Source organism: Vombatus ursinus, unplaced genomic scaffold (assembly GCF_900497805.2).
Source record: "Vombatus ursinus unplaced genomic scaffold, bare-nosed wombat genome assembly UNPS02014810.1, whole genome shotgun sequence".
In the NCBI taxonomy this organism is placed as follows: domain Eukaryota; kingdom Metazoa; phylum Chordata; class Mammalia; order Diprotodontia; family Vombatidae; genus Vombatus; species Vombatus ursinus.
In genome coordinates, this window is record NW_020954588.1 from 47,779,173 (window position 1) to 47,798,871 (window position 19,699).

The 19,699-nt window shown below is 39.0% G+C and overlaps 1 protein-coding gene across 12 annotated transcripts in view; it reads right to left on the reverse strand.

Moving 5' to 3' along the window:
* The window catches only part of MBNL1 (muscleblind like splicing regulator 1), a 253,748-nt gene that overhangs the window by 116,930 nt on the left and 117,119 nt on the right, over positions 1–19,699 (reverse strand). For 2 of the 12 annotated variants that reach the window (XM_027875810.1, XM_027875811.1), the window contains exon 2: positions 18,015–18,132. The exons of 8 other annotated variants lie outside the window; for them this stretch is intronic. In XM_027875810.1, coding sequence (XP_027731611.1) covers positions 18,015–18,020 — 6 coding nt within the window. In that variant the 5' untranslated portion in view covers positions 18,021–18,132. Of the gene's footprint in view, positions 1–13,814; positions 14,559–18,014; positions 18,133–18,720; positions 18,829–19,699 lie in introns of those variants that run through there. 2 more of the 12 variants (XM_027875809.1, XM_027875814.1) reach the window with 2 other exon arrangements.

Sequence of the window (19,699 nt, forward strand, 5' to 3'; positions counted from 1 at the left end):
ATGGGGTCATTTTTTCCTTCCCTATAGCATATACTGAATAAAAAAGTTTTTCTGAGCATTGATTTTTTTAATATCATTACTGACACAACGATGTCTTGTTTTTAAGAAAGGAGAATGGATCAAAACAATTAATATCAAAGGAAAAAAATAAGGATAAAATGTAACCCACAAGGCCGCTCAGATGTGTTAAGCATAAAGGATGGGATTGATGACTTACACTGGAAAATAGCAGGAGCTTTCCTGCAAACAATAATAAAGGACTGTCTGATATTTTATTACCAGGAGATTTTATCTGTGGTTTTTACTCCATAATAAACATGTGCTTTCTCTGTTTTATCACATGCATTCAAGCACAACAAGGGAGTCTCAAGATTCAACTTAGTTTAATGTGAACAGTTTGAACCAATTTCACTAATTGTTGACTAACTCTTTCACTAATAAGTTTCTATTCTCAAGCATATCAGCTGTATTTGAAGTTCAGTGAATTCTTAATGCCTTCTTAAGAATTGTCATTTGATGAAAATGTCGAATGAAAATGGGGGCCTGTTGCAAAATATAAGATATACAAATAGTCCAAATGTGCAAAATCCAGGTGCATTATCTAATGGATGATGGAATAAAGAAAGGCTGGGTTTTTTTTTAACATAAAGTTTTCATCTGAAAATATCAGGGCAAATAATATGATGCAAAATATTGAGTAACTTCCATATTGATGACCCTTTTTAAATTAAATCAATTCGGACTTTATCAAAAACAAACATTTTTCTCCCTTGTCCTCTCTCTGTTTCTCTCTCCCTCTCTCCATATATATATGTATTATATATATATATGTGTGTGTGTGTGTGTGTGTGTGTACATATGTATATATACACATATTTTTACATTTTCTTCTTTCCCTATATTCTTTGGAAAAGAATATTTTTTAAAAAAGAATACTCAATACTAAAGGTGCAATTTTTCCCATTTATGGTAATTACTATAAACCTTTCTGAAATTTTCACAATTTTGAAACTAAAGTAGTTTGCCCTTTAAAAAAAAATTCTAGACTAGTGCTTGAGTTTCAAATCATGAACAAAAAGTTGGACAATTAACTGAAAAATAATTGTGGTGTTCTACTTTGAAGTTGGGCCCCTTACCATTTTTGCCTGTAACAGTATATTTATTTATCTCATGACATTAGCAAAGCATGTCACTTGATAGGGAAATAAAAATTTTTGGTAGTCTCCAATCATTTTTAGTGGCTGATTTTGTAGAAACCCTGGTATTATTCATATTATTTAAGAATTTAATTTTTAAAAAAGTTATATAAAATGCAATTTTGAATTCATTTTGCTACAACCTTTGTAAGGATGAAGAAAAAAATGAAACTATTTTTAAAAGTTATTGCAAGTGCCTCAGGAAAAATAGTGTAGCCAGAGAATCCTATTTCTTGAACACTCAGGGAAAAGCTGGTAAGAGTAGGAAGGCTTTATAAGCTTCCTACTGGAGGATCAGAAGAGTAGAAACTTCTCTATCACCTTTATTTTTTCCTTAGAAATTATGGTTTTTCCTAAAAGAATTTCCGCAAATGAATTCAGCTCTTTTTTTACTTCGAAGTTTTTGTCTAGAAAGGAAAATATACCCTATTCTGGTCCAAATGACAGGATGCACAATAAACAGTTTAATGATTCACTCCAACAACAGGGTAACCTCATAGGTTACTCCATTATTGATCCTTTCGTAAAAATCTTTCCTAATCATTTTTCCCCCTCAGATGGCAACATCAATTCATTTTGATGAATAACGCCCAGTTCTGCTCTGTGGGGTCTGAAAAATGTGTCACTAAATTCAGAACCAGTTTTTAATCACATGAATTCCTCACCTGAAAACAAAGAGAAAACCAACCTCTGCTACATAAAGGTGGTGTCAGATTTACTGCTTGAGGGGAGGGACCTTAGAGAATGTTCCATTTAATTCCCTCATTTTCTAGAAAACTTAACGTTCAGGGAAGGGAAAGGATGAGTCCAAAGTCACACAGGTCAGAAGCTGAGCCAAGGTTCACCTCTACGTTCTCTGATTTCAGACCCTTATCCGGCTGATATCAGGCTTTTATCCTACTGATCACAACACTGGAAATTGGTTCTGTAAGCTTTTTTTTCCAACAATTTTCCTGTCATTTTGAATGGTACTAAGGAAAAACCATGAAAATTATATTTTGAGTTATATGATAGTGCCTCAATATTTACTGTGAAATATCACTATAAGCCCCTAACTTCTAACCACTGGTTAGTGCCCGGTAAGTAGTCAACGACTAAAGCTTTTTGACCTTGGGGATGCAGTACAGTGAATACGACTAAAAGCATAAATAAATAACGATGGTCATATTTAATAAAATTAATCCCCCAATCCTATTTTTCCATACATCGACTCCATTGTCCATTGTTTTTTCCCCTCTCTCTTCCATTTTAGTTTAAGTTATTTAGTTAAAGTTACATAGCTATCTACCCTCAAATTCAATTTTCTTCAACCCCTATATGCCTATTTTTAGTTGGCACAGTTATGTAAAGCATTCTTTAGTAAAATATAATATTCCTTCAACAATCCATCGGATAGAATTGCCAAGGATTTTGATTGGTCAGTAATTGACTGGCAGTATTCTCCAATAGCATTCCTATTCTAATTCATCATACTGAGATTTCTTGGACTAAATCCAGTTAAGGCAACAATTACTCAATGAGTACCTACTATGTATAAGGCACTGATGGAGTGGAGAAAGAAGAGGAGGAAAAGCTAGAAGAATAAAGAGGAAGAGAAATAAGAGGAAGAGAAGGAGGAGGAAAAAGGGGAAGAGAAGGAAGAAGAGAAGAAGAATTAGTAGCGATGGCGTAGCTGAAATCACACCTCTTATCTGTTAATAGTTAATATGTTAATAGTCTCATTGGGGGCACCTGATGTAAACAACAACTTTAATACAAAAAATAAAACGTTTAAGAAAGATCCAAATGGTAAGAGAAAACTCTATGACACAACAGATTGCCAAATGAACAAAGCAGACAATAATCGCTCTGTAGTCTCCTAAGAATGTGAGCTCACCTCATACCGGGGTGATAAGGGAAGGGTTGTGTAGGGAAGATGGGTTTGAAGCCAGGTCTTACCAAATGGCTAAGTTCTGTCAGTTCTTCACAACACCTTTTCAGAGCAGAAAAAAGTCCACCCAGAAAGTCACATCCAACCTCCTACTATTAGTGTGAATTTTTTTTTTAAAAGAGTAAGATTCTGACAATTCTTTGAATGCCCCTAAATCTCCATGAAATTGCAAATGGCTCAAATCATTTCCAGGGGAGAATTGCTCCTATATCAGGAATGTAGGTGCAAGTTATCAGGAGACTCTCCCTCTGCCTCAGACTGAGAATAACTTTTCTTCCTTCAGAAGAAATATAGAGCAAATAAAGAAAGAAAGGTCATTAGTAATGCAACTCCCTTCTGGTAGTCTGCTTCTAAATTTCTAAATGGAAAGGAAAGTGCATTTTCATATGGATAGGAATTCTTTACAGATTTAACAGTTTAACAAAAGAAGAGGACTATGGGACTGCCTGTGGATTTGTTTCCCCAGGTATGGAAAAGAAATTCTCTCTTTAATGACATATCTACACTAGCTTTAGAAAAAAGTTTTCTGTTCTGATACATTAATTTGATAATTGAAGGGGACTGGCTTAAGCCATTATGTAGCTGTCTTACCAATGTAACCAATGCATCATAATTCACTTAATGTCTAAAGAAGAGAGCAGGAAGAAAGTAAACATCAATGTAGAGTCTACTATGTGCCAGGCACTGTGTTAAGCACTTTACAAACACGATCTCATTTTCTTTACACAACAACCCTGTGAGAAAGGTGCTGTTATTATTATTCTGATTTCATACTTGAGGAAACAGGGGCAAACAGAGATTAAGTGATTCACCCAAGGTGAATTAAGCTAGAGAGTTTCTGAGGTTGGATTTGAACTCAGGCCTCGCTGACTACAGGCCCAGCGCTTTATTCACTGCACCGCTTAGCTAGCTGCCTCACAAAAGAAAGATGTCTACCTAGAGCCTATTGAAATCAGGTGCATTTCACACAGTAGCTACTATAGTTTGGAGGTAGTAAAACAGAATAATCTCAATCAGTGTGTTGGTAAAATCAACACATTTACAAACCAGGCAGGGCAAACATCCGAAATGTTTCCCAGATTTTCATAACCTCTGAACTAGAATTGAGATGACCATTATCCTGTCAAAACATCATAGCAACCACTAAGCTTTCCGTAACAGAAGTTGGGGGGGATTGTTGCATATCTGAAGAAGAAACATTTCTACTATGTGTCTGTTGTGATGAAAAAATGTTCAAGGTGATCAATGATAACACTATGAAAATAACAATTAGAGTAATAACAAAAACTGACATTTATGCAGAATGCACATTTGGCAATATCCTTGCACAACATCTCATTGTGATTTAGTCTGCACGTCTTATATATTAACCCATTTTACAGATAAGGAAACTGAGAAGCTAAGAAAGGTCTTGCCCATGGTCACTTAGCTACTTAGTACCATCTTCATATGGAGATAATCAAAATAAATCATCTTAAATAAAATCAATCAAAATAAATCAATTGTGAGGAAAACAAGAGAATGAGTTAATATGTTCCATCTATGGGGAAAGATGGGCATATAATTCTACTAATTGCACTTAGTTAATGCTCAATATTTAGTAAAATGGGGTAGAAGATTCTGGGGAAAACCGTATAATTAGATTTCAACTATTCCTGCCTTCTAATATGTATAATTTCCTAGTCCTAAGTACCTAATCATTAAGATATACCAGTATAGGGCCAAAATAAATTAATCATTTTTTTTCCAAGAAATACAATACATTTCACTTATCACTTCAATTTTCCTGTCATCCCTATCAGAGGGTCTATGATATTATTATTCCTGAATGACAGATGATGCAGAGAAATTAAATAAGTTATTCAAGACAACAGAATGAATTAATGGTTGAGCGGAAATAGGATCCAATTTCCCTCATCCAAGGTCCTTTCCAAAAGATCTCATTATTTCCCAAGGCCTGAAACTTTCCTCCAGTTAATCTCAAAACAAAACAAAATGAAAAATCAGGAACTTAGGTAGTGAAAAGATTATAATGCGCAATTGGCAGGTTCTATTTCCTTTTCCAAATGTGTGATAAAGCTCATGGCATATCTATAAAATCACTTGAACAACAGTGAAGAAATCTGGCTAATTTATTTGTCGAATTAAGCTATGAATGTTTGCATTTTTATTCAACAAATATTGTGGACCTATTCAAGACGTATGAATCCGGGCACGATTGGTAACAACATTTAAAAATAAGATTAGGAATCGATTCTAAGGTATATGTAACACCCCAAGATAATTGCATAGTGTAATACTGCTATTCCAGCAGGCTTACATTCATTTCACAAATAGCATTTACTTGGCAGAAAGATTAAAAAGCATAGACAGGTGTCTTTAAATATGCCATCACCAACAAGAAATACGCCCTTTCCAAGCGCAAATTGTGGAGAGATCATTGTATGCCGAAATGATAAGGTAAGAAGCAAATGAAACTAGGGACTTTTTTAAGTTCAAGGCATTTTAAGCTAACAGTATGAAAACTGTTTGAGATTCATGGGAAAAAAAAAGACATTTGACCCAGAAATTTTCATTCATTTTCTCCTATTTTGTCAATTATGCCTCATCACAGCCATGAACACTACCATCTCCTGCTTATAAAGTCAATTGAATTCAACAAGTGTGCCTGGCCATTATTTGGTGAGGCAGTATGGAATAGTGGACACGGAGGACCTGGGATCAAATCCTGCTTCACACACTGACTAGATCAGTGACCCTCTGGGCCTTCATTTCTCCATCTATAAAATCAAACTCAGACTTCATAGATCTAAGAACCCTTTCCTGCTCTAAGTCTATGAGGCAGCTAGGTGGCGCTGTGGATAGAACACCAGACCTGGAGTTACACACACCTGAGTCAAATAGGATGTGGGACCCTGGGCAAGTCACTTGAGGCTGCCTCAGTTTCCTCATCTATAAAATGGGGGTAAAACCAGAAACGTACCTCCCAGCAACGTTACAAGAATAAGAGGAAATAATATTTGTAAAGTGCTTCACAACACTTAAAGTGCTATGTAAATGCTACCTACATATAATTAATATATATACATATAAATATATATATATAATTATATAACATAATATGTATATGTGTATGTGCATGTGTATGTATATGCGTATGTGTATGTGTGTATATATATATATATATATATATTAGATAGATAGATATAGTTAAAGATAAAGATAAATTATTGCTACTCTGTGGCAAGACCCTTCATTAAATGCATTCCTTCCCTGCAGACCCATATACACAGTAGGGTGTTGTTAATAATTATTCAGCATCAAAGAGAAACTAAGTACTAGAACCCAGACTCCACACCGTAAGTTGTTTTTTCTTTCAGTATAGACCCTGCCCCACTAAGACAATAAGGGTGAGTAAGTAGTCGTGATAGTTTGATCTAACAGAGTCCCGCAACCACACATTTCCATGACAACAAACACAAGAAAGACTAGAAAAGAGGACGAGCAGGCTACATTAAAATCTTCTTAGTCCCCGTGTATGATTCACTTATTCCACTAACATGTAATTTGGGGTGTGAATGTAGGGAGCAGGGTTTCTTTCTAGAGCTGTGCACACTCACCTCTTTTGAGTTTTCTGTTTCTTGTATTACAAGGTTGTTCAAAATCTGATGTTCATGAATTAGAGCAGAGAGAGTGTACAATGATAGGTAGATGGATGGATGGATGGATAGACAGACAGACAGACAGATATGGATACATAGAAGACAGATGGATAGATAGATAGAGGTAGATATAGAAGATAGGTAGAAGGAAAGATGAATGGATGGATGGATGGATGGATGGATGGATGGATGGATGGATGGTGGATGGAGATAGATAGATGGACAGACTGATAGATAATGAAAAATAAACTAAAAGGTCTTGAGTCAGTTATGACTCCTCAAATCATCTCAACTGTCCTCTTTAGGACAGGAAGAATCAGGGACCCCAACTCCTTTTATAAAATCAAGGGAGGAAAACGGTTTATAGAGCCACACAGAAAAAAGCTGATTGATACACTGAAGTATTTGAGGAAATAATATACTACACTGGAAGATTAAGCACAAAGCTCTTGAAAAGTTGTTTTTTATTTTTTAAAGATACTTCCATCAGATGGTATTGAAACCATCTTTTTGGTTTCTTCAGGCACAGTATCTAGGCACTGATAAGTAAAATATATCAGTCAATCAATCAACAAGCACTTATTAAAGGCCTACCACGTGACTAACTTTTAGGTGCTGGGTATATAAATACAAAGACTGAGATAATTCTTACTTGAAAGAATTGAACACTCCAAATTTATTTAACTGAAATAAAAAAAAAAACAAATAAAAATAACACGAGTTTATAAGGCATAATGGTGGCCAAATCTTCAAAACCAATCCGATCATCATAACATTAAAAAAAAAACTGTTTCTGTAAATTTTTTTGGTCTAATTAGTATATTCTATTTTGGTTTTTGGTTGGAGGAGAGAGGGTGCAAACCTTTGATTTCAAAACGGTAGGCAACTCCTTGTGTATAAACTCCCTCTGCACACAAAGATCAGAAACTAATTATCCACTTAGTCTTGGAGGACTTCCTGGGATCATGTAAAGCGACTTGCCTATAGCATAGGTCAGAGACGTGACTTGAATACCAAGTGTATCTCAAAGCTGATTCCAATATCAGTTTTTTAAGTTGGGGTATGTTGATTGATTTCAAGGAGGTTCATGAACTTGGAACAACTCCATCTTTATTTTTACTAACCTCTCACTCAAATTTGGTATTTCTTTTTACGATGAATGTAGGCAAAACAAAACAACATTCTGAGAGGCATTCACAGGTTTCACCAGAATGGCAAAAGGTCCATAACACAGGAAAGGTTAGGACTTCCTTTTTCATATGAGGCCCTTCCTCATGACCTCAGTTGCCTCTGTTCCAAAAACTTACACTGAAACACTCTTGCATATGTTTTATACTTAACTTATGTATGGACCAGTTCTCTGTTCTGATAGACTGTAATCTCCTGGAGGGCAGAGGCTGTTTCATTTTTATCTTTGTATACAACTCGCCTACTCCCCTTCCCCCAGCAAGTTGCTTAACACAAAGTAGGCACTTCAATAAATGCTTTGTTGACTGCCTGATTCTTAACTCCAAGCTCGGCCTTCTAGTCAGAAATTTAATATGTGTTTATTGAATTAAGTTGAACAATGTTTTAAATCAAATCAAATAAGGCCCTCCTTTTATGGAGTTTAATGGGAAAACTTGGAGAAAATTGAGAGGAAAGGAATAAAGCCAATTAAGGTTTATAAAATAAGGAGCTGGGCTACTTTCCTAGAATATAGAGGTTTAGGGGATAAATAAATATGACATTAATAATAAACAAAACTTAATCCTAAAATTAAGGTCTGGGGTTAGATTTGAGGAAGACCCATCTTCCCAGAAGCATTCTATGAGCCTGGACTAGTAGAAGCTCCTCGGTGCGGCACAACGAGGCCTTAGGTTCACTTCTCTCTACTTAAAAAACAGGGGTTTGATGTATGCCTTTGTTTCCCACGTTTGAAGACATTGAACATCCTGAACGTGGTAATTAATGATTACTCCTCCACTTCCCAAAGTCCAGAGCTTCTCTGTCTTTGGACATATGCAAAGGATTAAACAGGGATGGTCCATGATCAACTCAATAAGCTTACAGGGTGGCAAGTCTTTTGTGTAGACTCTGATTTGTATCTTCTCCAATGGCGATGAGTGGCTTGGACAGCTGAGGGTCATAGGCCTAAAGGTGGAAGAGATTCCAGAGCCTGTCTAGTATAACCTCCTGTTTGATAGCTGTTGAAACTGAGGCCCACAGAGTTGTAGTGATTTGTCCAAGGTCCCACAGGGGCAAAGGGTCAGAGGTGAGATTTGAATTTGGGTCCTCTGACAGTCCTACTATACCGTACTGTCCAGCCCCTTAGGGTTCACGCTTTGGGCTAGACTTATAAAAGGGAGTCTTGGATTGCAAACTTGGCCCTTTTCACTGTCTTCCCCTTTGGGGCCACCATGCAGAGAGCAAAGAGGTAAGAGCAGACCCCAACTCTGGGATGTAGTAATGGATGTCTTGCGGCACAGGTTCATGGGAGCTGAATGCCCTTTGACCCTCTCGGACCAAGAAGAACATTCCTAGATGCTCCCTTCCTAGACCCAGCCAAGGCATGTAGTGCCTATACTCGCTCGCAACCTTGTGGCCCTAGGAGAGGGGGGCTACTTTAGCTATTCACGAACACACGGATTCAATTAGTCCTCAAGCAGCAGCTGGCTGCCAACTTTGTTATAGTATAGTGAGGATCACTCCTCACTCTCCAGGTCAGAGATTCTGTGAATTGATTCCAGGATCCTACAACATGGGGGAGGGCACCCAATAACACACATCACCCACCCAAAAATGAGCAAAAACAGAACCGGGCACGAGTGTGCACCATTTCATTTCTGGGAGGAAGAAAAGAGCACTCACTCAAGCACCTCAGTAACCACAGATGTCAGAAATTTTGCAATACAGTAAACTTTCTTTGGTCAAAACACATTGTTTCAATAACATCCCATACTTGCTACCTAACTAAGAGTCACATACCGAATTGCCAAAACAAATAAAGAGCAGTCACAATGAAGGGAGAGAGACAAAAACTCTCTCAGAATAAATGTAGGAAAAAATGTGTCTATGTCCATCTAAATGTACACACATTCATTTAATATCACGCACAGACAGAGCAACCGGGAATCTGTCTGACTTTGCTGTATCGTGTGTGTGTGTGTGTGTGTGTGTGTGTGTGGGTGTGTGGGTGGGTGGGTGTGGGTGTGGGTGTGGGTGTGGGTGTGGGTGTGTGCTCGAGCACGTATGTGTGTCCCTAATGTTCATCTTTTGCTCTGTATTCAACGATGAGCTGAAAAGAGAACTCATTTAATTCTAGGCTTCACTATGCACATGTAACAATTAATTGAATTTCATTCTAACTGATATAAAACTGAAACTATTTTTTGTTTGTTTGTTTTCAATTACATCTGTATTTAATTAAAAGAATATATAGCATTGATACAAACATCTCAGTATAAAATATGATAAATGTGGTAGCTCTTTTTAATTATATAGCGTATCCCAAAAATTTTAGTGCAGGGTTAAAGGACTTTAAAGTGAACTACGACTTTTAGGACACTCTATCTTTCTGCTTCACACTGAAGTGATAGATTTCTCAGGTTCAGTGATGGAAATGTTTGCAGGCCAACAAGAAATGAAAAATGAACCAGTCTCATGATCTGACTTTGAGTATGAATCCATAGCATGTTCTTTGGAGAACATTAGTACCTCGTATCAGCTAACATTTAGTTTCATCATGTCTTTACTGCGAGATCCCTAAGCCCCTCCAGGTGGTGACAGCCAGCACCCCAGTTCATAGCCGAGTACCTCATACACATCCATGATATTTAGTAAACAGTGTCTTCCATTTCTGGCTGCTCACAGGAAGGCAAATGCCATCTTCTGATAATAATATTTTCTACAAGAGCTTTTCATAGATTTCTTCTAAACAAACACTACGCAGAATTTCGAACGCCAGAAAGATGAGTCTTCCTGTCCCAGTGCCTGGTGCTCTATCCACTGTACCACCTACCTGCCCCATTCATTTATTTACTTTTTCTTATCTAACGCAGAGTGAATTTCCTATATTTGCACACTGGCCTAATTTGTTGAATCTGGGGATTTAAATTTTCTGAAACATGCCAAATTACCAGTATCATTGACTGAAATAAACAGCCTGCCAGATGTCTTATAACTCCACAACAAAAGGCCTGCAGACTTTTGAAAATTAGAAACCAGGCTGTTGGGAATTGGGTTTGATTTCACAACTATATCAGCTCCAACAGAAGATGATGACAGCCATGAGTAGTGAGACATGAGACAGTGGGAACCCACAGATGCCTGCAAGAAGAGCCACTTCTCAGAAGAAATCCTTCCTGGCCAGCCGGGTTACAGAAAAAACAGCCCAGTGTCAAAGAAGACCCTGAAAAAACTGGGGGAGGGGTAGAGGAAAGCGGGTGGGGCGGAGCTGGCTACCTAGGGCATAGTTTTAATTAGTAGGTTTTTCTGGGTAATCTCAAGAATAAAAGCAGTACTAGTGAACCCCAAGAAATGTCAGGCCCAATTCATCGACTTCTCTGACATTTCTACTCATACCTCAAAATACTCAAGCAAATGAAAACCCTCAGTGAAAGGTGATGAGGCCTGTCTTCAGAACTTTAGGCACAAGCTTCAGGAGGTATTCTGACTTGGTCAAAGATCATTAGATTTGGAGAAGCCTCGGGTTCAATGCTGGGGTCTCCCACCTGCCACATTCCTTCCTGGGGCTCTCCTTTCTTTGTCTACAAAACAAGGTTAATCTCAAGAATCTTTTTTTTAGCTCCAATTTCACTGTGGTAAGATTAGATTTACCTGCTCAATTCTGAACAATTAGTTATTCTCTCCTAGGTCTGAGTTTGTACATAGAATGAATGTGATGATACTAATGAGCAGAGTACATGTACAAAGAAATAATAATATTAGAATGCTTAAAAATGCAAACTATACTCTAAAGTATCAATAAGAAGTGCCTAAATATCTTTCTAGCATTTTTAAAGAGCTTTCTAAATCATATATTTTATTTTTTTCCAAAATCAGTCATAAGGTTTTTTTTTGAACTATACAAATGGTGAAAATAAAAGATCAACCCCACTTGCATCATTCCCTTGGAAACAGAGGGTATGAGCAGAGGAGCTCATTCTACACAGCTTCTACTTCTGAGGAAATAATACATTTGAAAAAAGAGAAGATTGTTTTGCCCCTCGTCTGGATGACACAAAATGAAACACGTGGTGATGCTCAAAAAGAAAAGCTGCCACCTAATTTTCCATCTTCTAATGCTGAAGGGTCCAATGGACACTGATTTTAGTCCTCCGACTGCCTTCGAAGACACGGAAGGCTGATTCATTCCAACAGTCAACAAAAAACACTGCGAGACCATGAACAAGACACTTAATCAGTAAATATCCTGACCAGGGACTGAGTTTTCATTTTTCAATCATAGTCATTATGAAAAGTTTTTTTTTTCCCTGCCTTAAAATTCAATTACATTCTTGTTCATTTAATGCAAAGTGCTTTAATTGCTCATTAAATGTAACACCTTGATCCCTGACCCAGTGGAATCAAACAAGGAATTTGTCCATAAATCTTTTTGTTTGTTTGTTTTTAGAACAAGGAGCAGAGAGTCGAGTTGACTGGAGTGAGTGGTAATGTCTGACTGCCCCTACCTCGCTATGGGAGTGGGGAAGAAGGTATCTGAATGCCACTTCACAGATTATTCCCTGCATAAACAAGTGTTGTGACTCATAAATGGCACAAGGCCTGGTATTTGGAGTGGGTGGCTCTAGTTGTATTGCTTATGTTAATGTTGCTTCAGGGAACAGCCATACTTTCAAGGTGGCCTCCATCCAGCTTCCATATTTACACATACATTAATGAAACCATACCAAGGAAGAGGGGAAAGAAAATGAGGAGGAGAGACAGAGAAACAGAGAGGAGAGGAGAAGGGAAGGGTGGAGAAGAGAAGAGAACAGAACAGAACAGAACAGAACAGAACAGAAGAAAGCCAAAGTGAGCTTCCAATATTACAGGCCATTTAAGTGAAGCAGAAAACGCTAAGATATAAGTCCTATGTTAAATGCTGAGTGTTCATCAGACATAATTGATCCTTAGCACTCCTTAGCGCAACTAAGCAATGGACACAAGACCTTTGACTCTTAAGGTAAATTTACTGATTACAGCACAGGGGCTAGAAATACTCATCCTGCTCATTTAAATAGCAGGTTAGGATCCAATGAGACATGAAATACGTCAGCTGATTTCAGTGTTACGGGTACACATTCCACCAAAGGGTATTGGGACATCCTCTTGACTCTATTAGATAAAGTATTTTGCTTGGGGTTTGGTTTTCTTTAACAAGTTGCTCAGGCTAAAGCAGAGTCCTCACCTTAGAGCTCACCATGTGGTGATGAGGCCCTCTAGAGTGAACTAGGCTTGTCCCTGGAGGACAGGATATTGTCACGGCTGTGCTCCAAACCTTTCTCTATTGGCAGCCCTACCAGAACTTAGACTCCACTGGCATATCCATCAGAATTGAAGTTTTGCCACATTGTAGCAATATCAAGAAAAAAGAAGTTGAATCCAGCAGGGGAAAATAAGCAAGGAACTCTCCCTCCCTCCCTTCCTTCCTTCCTTCCTTTCTTCATCCTCCACTGCAATGACTCCTCTAAGTAGGCTGAATGTAGAGATGTCAAAAAGAGGATTCAAAGAATGCCACAAGACAGGCTTAGAAGGGGAAAAAGACATCAATCTCTTTTTATTTCCAAAGCCAAGTTTGAATTCTGTTGTGACCCAAAGACCAGAGGAAGAATGTGGAAACTGAACCAAGAGTCAAAAATAGTGTAGCCCATGAAAAAAACCAGTGAAGAGCTTCAGTGAGCTCCATCGCTCAGTATCAAATTCCAAAGAATGTGCTCCAGCTATCCATCTCCAACAAACGACAGCTAGACATCCTTTCAGAGCTGGAGAATGCTCTCCCCCAGGGCTCTTAATCACTGCCCACAAGCCCTAGAACAAACTTACCTTTTCAGAGCTTCTGAGGAAGATTCCTGGTGCCTGGAAGATGCCTATGTCACACAGTCATTCTCTTCTTTCCAGTGTCTTAAGAGGTGGGAGAGAGTGGCCACAATCCAACACCTGCTACTACCACTGAATCGAGCCTGGGAAGACTTTGGGGTTCCAACAGGAAGGGGGACTGAGCCACAGCCAAAGCTTGGGAAGCTTGAACAATTGAGCAGGTGTAAAAGGCATCTCAGCATCCAGCGTCCAGCGCGGGAACTCAAATAGTGGCAGCAGGGGAAGGAACAGGTCCTTCTCCCAAAAAGGCGGGAGTGGCTTAAGAAGGAATGAAGAAGGAAAGAAGGAACTGCCCACCAGAAAAGACCCTGGAAAAGGGAGAAGAGCCTTGTCATGTCACGAGGGCTACAGAGCTTTAAAATAATGGCCCAGAAACTTCAGCTGAAAGGAAGAGAACAAAGAAGGCTGTGGAAATGAGCAGTTCTAGCATTCCCTTACTAAAGCCAAAAACCTGACAACAACAGTGACTCACTCATCCGGAGTGCTCAGAGGCTCACAAAGCACTTTCCTCACAACAAGCCCACGAGGTTGGGAGTTCAAGTCTATCTTCCCCATTTAACAGATGAGGAAACTGAGGCACAGGGTTGAGGAAGTGGCTTGTCCAAGGTCACACAGCTAATATGAGAAGGGATTTCAACCCAGACCTTTGCTAATTCCAGACGTCTTTCCACTTCTTCATAGCTGCACAGCCAAGAATGAACGTGGCAGCATGCTTACTTAGATAAACTTTACAGCATACTTACTTAGTGAATGAATATGAAACAAGTGAAAAAACTCCTAGGTTCCAAAATTTATAACAAGGCTGAGTAACTTTTTCATTTTTTTCCTCCCTGGGCAAAAGCCACTTAAGGAAAAAAAGGAGCAAGGTAGAAAACAAAGACTAGGGGAGTTGAGGAAAAAAGGAGTATGGCCTAGGTGTTAAGAGAGTTGGCCTCAAAGTCAGGAAGACCTGGGTTGAAGTCCCACCTCTGACATAAACTGAGGGCTGATCCTGTGCTCTACACAACTCTCTGAGACCTTAAGTTGCAGAGAAGGTGATAACCAGTACTGGGAGAGGGGTTCTCCTCCTCCAGGAGCTCTATATATCATTAAAATAACACGTCAAGTCTTTGTCCTACAAAAGTAGAGATTATTTTAGTTGAGTTTGTTTAGGGGGTGGGATTGGGGATGAAGGCCAAGAAGAAGAGGAACATTTAATAAGTGGACTCAGCTGTTTGTCAAATAAACAAGACTGAAGAGAATGGGAAGAAAAAATGTGGAGTAAAAAGAATGCTGGATTGGGGGTCCCCAGAGCTGGGTTCAAATCCCAGCTCTGTTCCTTATTACCACTGTGACCTTGGACAAGCCATTGTCTAGCTCTGTACCTCAGCTCCCTCACAAGGAGCATGAAGTAGTTGGGCTAGATGACCTTTGGGACCCCTTCCAAGTCTAAATCAGAACCTTCTAATCAAACTTTACTGAATAAAAATAAAAATGTTTACAATATTTGTAAATTCTGCATTATGGAGTGAATGAGGGGCAAAGGGCCAGAGGAAGCAATAGAGACGAATGAAGAGAAAGATGGGGAAGGAGAGACTGCTGGGCAGAGAAGGAAACACCAAACAAAGCGGTGGAAGGACAGAGGGAAAGAGGTTAAAAAGTAGAGGAAAATGGAGAGAGAGACAGTCAACATGTTGGAAGGAACTAGTCATATCAATAAGTCTGCTATCTTAGGATGTAATATCACTTGGAACTCAATTAGCCAGTTTTCCTAATGCATTCAACTCCTCTTTACTGTTCAAAAGTTCACTCTCCCAACAAGAAAATAAGATGGCTCTGTATGTTTGAAATACCTCACTCACGTGTCCTGCTGACAAATATCGCCTTCAGCATTTGGTCCATGTGCATAGAGAGTTGGCCTCAAAGTCAGTAAGAGGTGGATTCAAGAACCCACCTTGGATACTTTTGTCCTTGCAAAAGCATGACGTCTACAAAAGAGGCAGTTTTCAGGGCAAAACCTCCATTGGGTTCAGAAAGACACTGAGAACCAATGAAATTCTAAGCAACAAAACAATTATGCTACACCTTTTAAGGAATGACCTATCATTTCAAATAGGGAAAGAATTTTGAATTATTCATTTTATCTATTTTTTTTAATTAGGCAATACACATTCGGATGATCTGGTACAATGGGGAGAAGAATGGCTCTGAATTCAAATCCTCTATCATTTACTCTACTCTCTAGGTGGCCATGGGTCAATCACTTGACTTCTCTGAAATAGTTTTCTCATCTACAAAATGAAGAAATTGGACTAGCTTACCTTTTAGGTCCCTCCTCTCCCTGGATTTATGTTCCCCCAAACTCAAAGGTTTATTTTGTGGTAATGTTCCAAATTAAATATAAAAATGAAAGATATTGCAATTGATTCTTTCATGGGTGGTACTTTGGATGAGAACAGAACTAGCTATTCAGTGCCAGAAATCCAACTAGTAATTTCTAAGTTTGTTCTCACACAAGCCATGCTAGTCTTGTATGGTGATTAAACATCACAAAGTCACTTTACTCAGCAAAATATACTGAGCAGCAGGTTGGGGATGGGGGAAGGAAGACTATTACTGTGTGGCAAAGTATGGGTTAATTAACTAATAACTCAATACGCATGGCATCTGAAGAATGGCTTTCCTTGATTTCACAAAGAGAGGTATCTGGCATACTTATCTGATCAATGTGTAAGTATTAAATGAATTCCCACAAGGTTTACATGCATGTGGAGATGGAGATGCTAAATGAAATCCAGGTGACAACAAATATCATCCTGATTCTTCAAGTGTCTAAAAACCATCCTTAAAATGAGTTGGTTTCAGGAGGCTTTATGTGGCCATGGGGAGCAAGAGGTCCATCCTAATGGCTGCTCTAATCAATCTATATCTTAGTAAAATGACAACAAAATTCTGTAGACTCCAGCAACCTGGAGCACATGAATCTCCATTAATTCCTCATCTCCCCCAACTGATAGGCTAAATGCTTGGGTGAACGAATGAAAATTGTATTTGGTCTCACTCGACGAAGTAGCTTGTATATTGCATGTATAATGCACTGGGGATCATGTTATTCTTTGTATCTGTGTATCCAGCACCTAACATAGTAAGCAAAGAATAGGTGATTAATAAATGCTTGTTGATTAACTGATTTGTCACAAATTATAGAATTCTAGAGTCAGAAGAGGTCATCTGAGATTTTTATCTTACAGCTTGGGAAACTGAAGCCTGGAGAACTGACACGATTGTCTAAGATGGAGCATGATGTAGAGGTAAGGACCAAGGCACCAGGAACCAGACACCTGGTTTCAGGTCCCCGCTCCACTTTTCAAAACTTGGGTTGACTTGGAAAAGTCACTTTGCTCCCGGCTTCAGCCTCCTTGTCTCTAAAATGATGGAATTATATGAAATGATCTTGAAAATGTCTGTATCGTTATATCTTATGATACTTACAAAATGGATACTTCCAACTTCCCACGATTTAGGAAGCATATAGTTAATGAGCTGCTAACACCAACAATAACAAAAAGAACCTCTCAAATGAACAGCAAGAGAAGGCAGCTAGAAGACTGATGATAAACAGTAACCCACTTCTCATTTCAATGACCCATCTCAAACACCTCATCTATTTCCTGTGAGAACTCTCCTTCAGTTAAAACAACGAAGTCTACCTGTCAATTCTCCTGAGCTTCTTCAGCAGAATCATGCCTCTTCCTTACATGAAAATGACATAATTTACGATATTGGCAAAAAAGCAAAATACCTTTCTCTTTTTGCCCCTAAAGAATTGCCCTCACAAGAAGTCAAGATAGTTTCATTGTCTCTCTGAACCACGTGAATAAAAAATGTACAGCTACAACGATCACATAGAAGCTATTCATTGACACAACATCCTTCACTTTGAGATCCCTCAAACATCTCGGCCATGAGCTGTACAGGATATTGATTTGTGAGTAGTATTATTCAAGCATAATAGAGGGATGGTCAAATATACTAAAATTATCTTTTTACTCTAAGACTAGACATCATGAGTTATTTTTTAGTCCCTTCTGAAGCCACCACTTGAAAGCCCTGACCCATCAGCATCTTATCATACTGACTCCCCAATCATAGACCTGATTCACTCACCAGCATCCTTTAGCCACCTCCATGCTTTATCTTCAAGATATAAGATACGGCTTCCTCTCGCCAGGGTGCCATGTTAAGGATCCAGAAGGTGCCCCTGAACCCATCTCCCGAGTGGCTGCTGCAGTACCAAGAGTAAAGGATATGCCAGGTCAGCCACTTTCCCTTGGCCAGCAAAAGGAGAAGCAGCAGCAGCAGCAGCAGTAGCTGGGGCAGACTGTCCAGACCCACCTCCTTGCAGGATGCTAGCCAAAGCAATCTTGTTTACCTAGAGAGACTGTACATGTTCTCTTGTACTATTTCCCAAAATAGTCCCAAACAGGTGCTTCCCTTTCCCCTGATCATGCTGGAAATCTGCTCCCATGTTAATCTGATAGGTACATTGCTATTAAAGAAACCACTGCTACTAGGAAAATTCTGAGCATGTTTCAAGTTTCAGTTATTTGAAGGAAACAGCCAGGAGAACATGATTTTTTTGGCATGCAAGTGGAAAGAACGGTTAACTTCCTATTAATGGAAAAAAAGAAGAGGCCCTTTCCATCGAGGCAACCATGATACCACAATCATTACTTGTAGCACTTTGCTCAGGGCACTGTGACTACTCTGTCTTTGTGGTGAAGAAGCACTTGATAGAAACGTTCAAGTTGTTGCCATGTTTTGCCACTCCTGGGATATAGGTTAGCAGCAAGCATCCGAATCTTTATCTTACTTGAAGACAGGGACTGGGGAAAGATTCCTTCGCTCCTACATTTTGCTGCCACTCTCATGTTATCCATTTAAGACTTCTTTTGTCCGTGGCACTGAATTCGTTGGGCAGCTAGAAGAATATGGTGGGAAAACAAAGCAAAACGTAACAGTTTTTAAGAAGGCATTGTCTCGACTCACCGTGTGACACTACGTATTTATAAAAAATAAAAGAGAAAAAGACAAGCATGTTTGTTCAAACAAATCTCTAGAGAAATTTAAACCTAAACCATCAATTGGAGGACAAGGGGACTGGACGGGAATCAAGGTAATCACTTCACCAGTCAAGAAGTTATTGGGGTTGGGTGGGGAAGGGCAGCTAGGTGGCACAGTGGATAGAGCACTGGCCCTGAAGTCAGGAAGACCTGAGTTCAAATCTGGCCTCAGACCAAACACTTGACACGTACTAGCTGTGTGTGACCTTGGGCAAGTCACTTAACCCAGATTGCCTCACCCAAAAAAATAAATAAATAAATAAGAGGTTACTGGGGAAAGAATGTCAATATCAAGGAAATCCCGTCTCCTCAGTGGAGGGATGTGACTCCTCATCAGCAAGACAGAAAAAGCTAGGTCCAAATACTTTGAGGGCAATGTAGTTGCAAGTGGTATTCCTCAATGTATTGACCTCATGGTTTCAATATTAATTGGCATCCCGATCTTGTTTTTCCTATATCTCAGAGTTGGCTTTGCTGAGGATTGCCTAAATGAGAAATGATTTGCATAACTGAGAATTTAAATCTGGTAAAACCACTCAAAGAATTTCTCCCTCTACTTTTCCTTTTGTGGAAGGGAATGGAAATCTGGTTGGACACAAAGGGGTTGAGGCATCCATTCAGTCTCCAAAGAAGGATGTGACATCCCATAACCACCCCCTTCACTCACTGAAAACAAGAAAACTTGTTTAAGATTGATTGTGTAAGAACAAGCCCAGGGCGACAACCTGA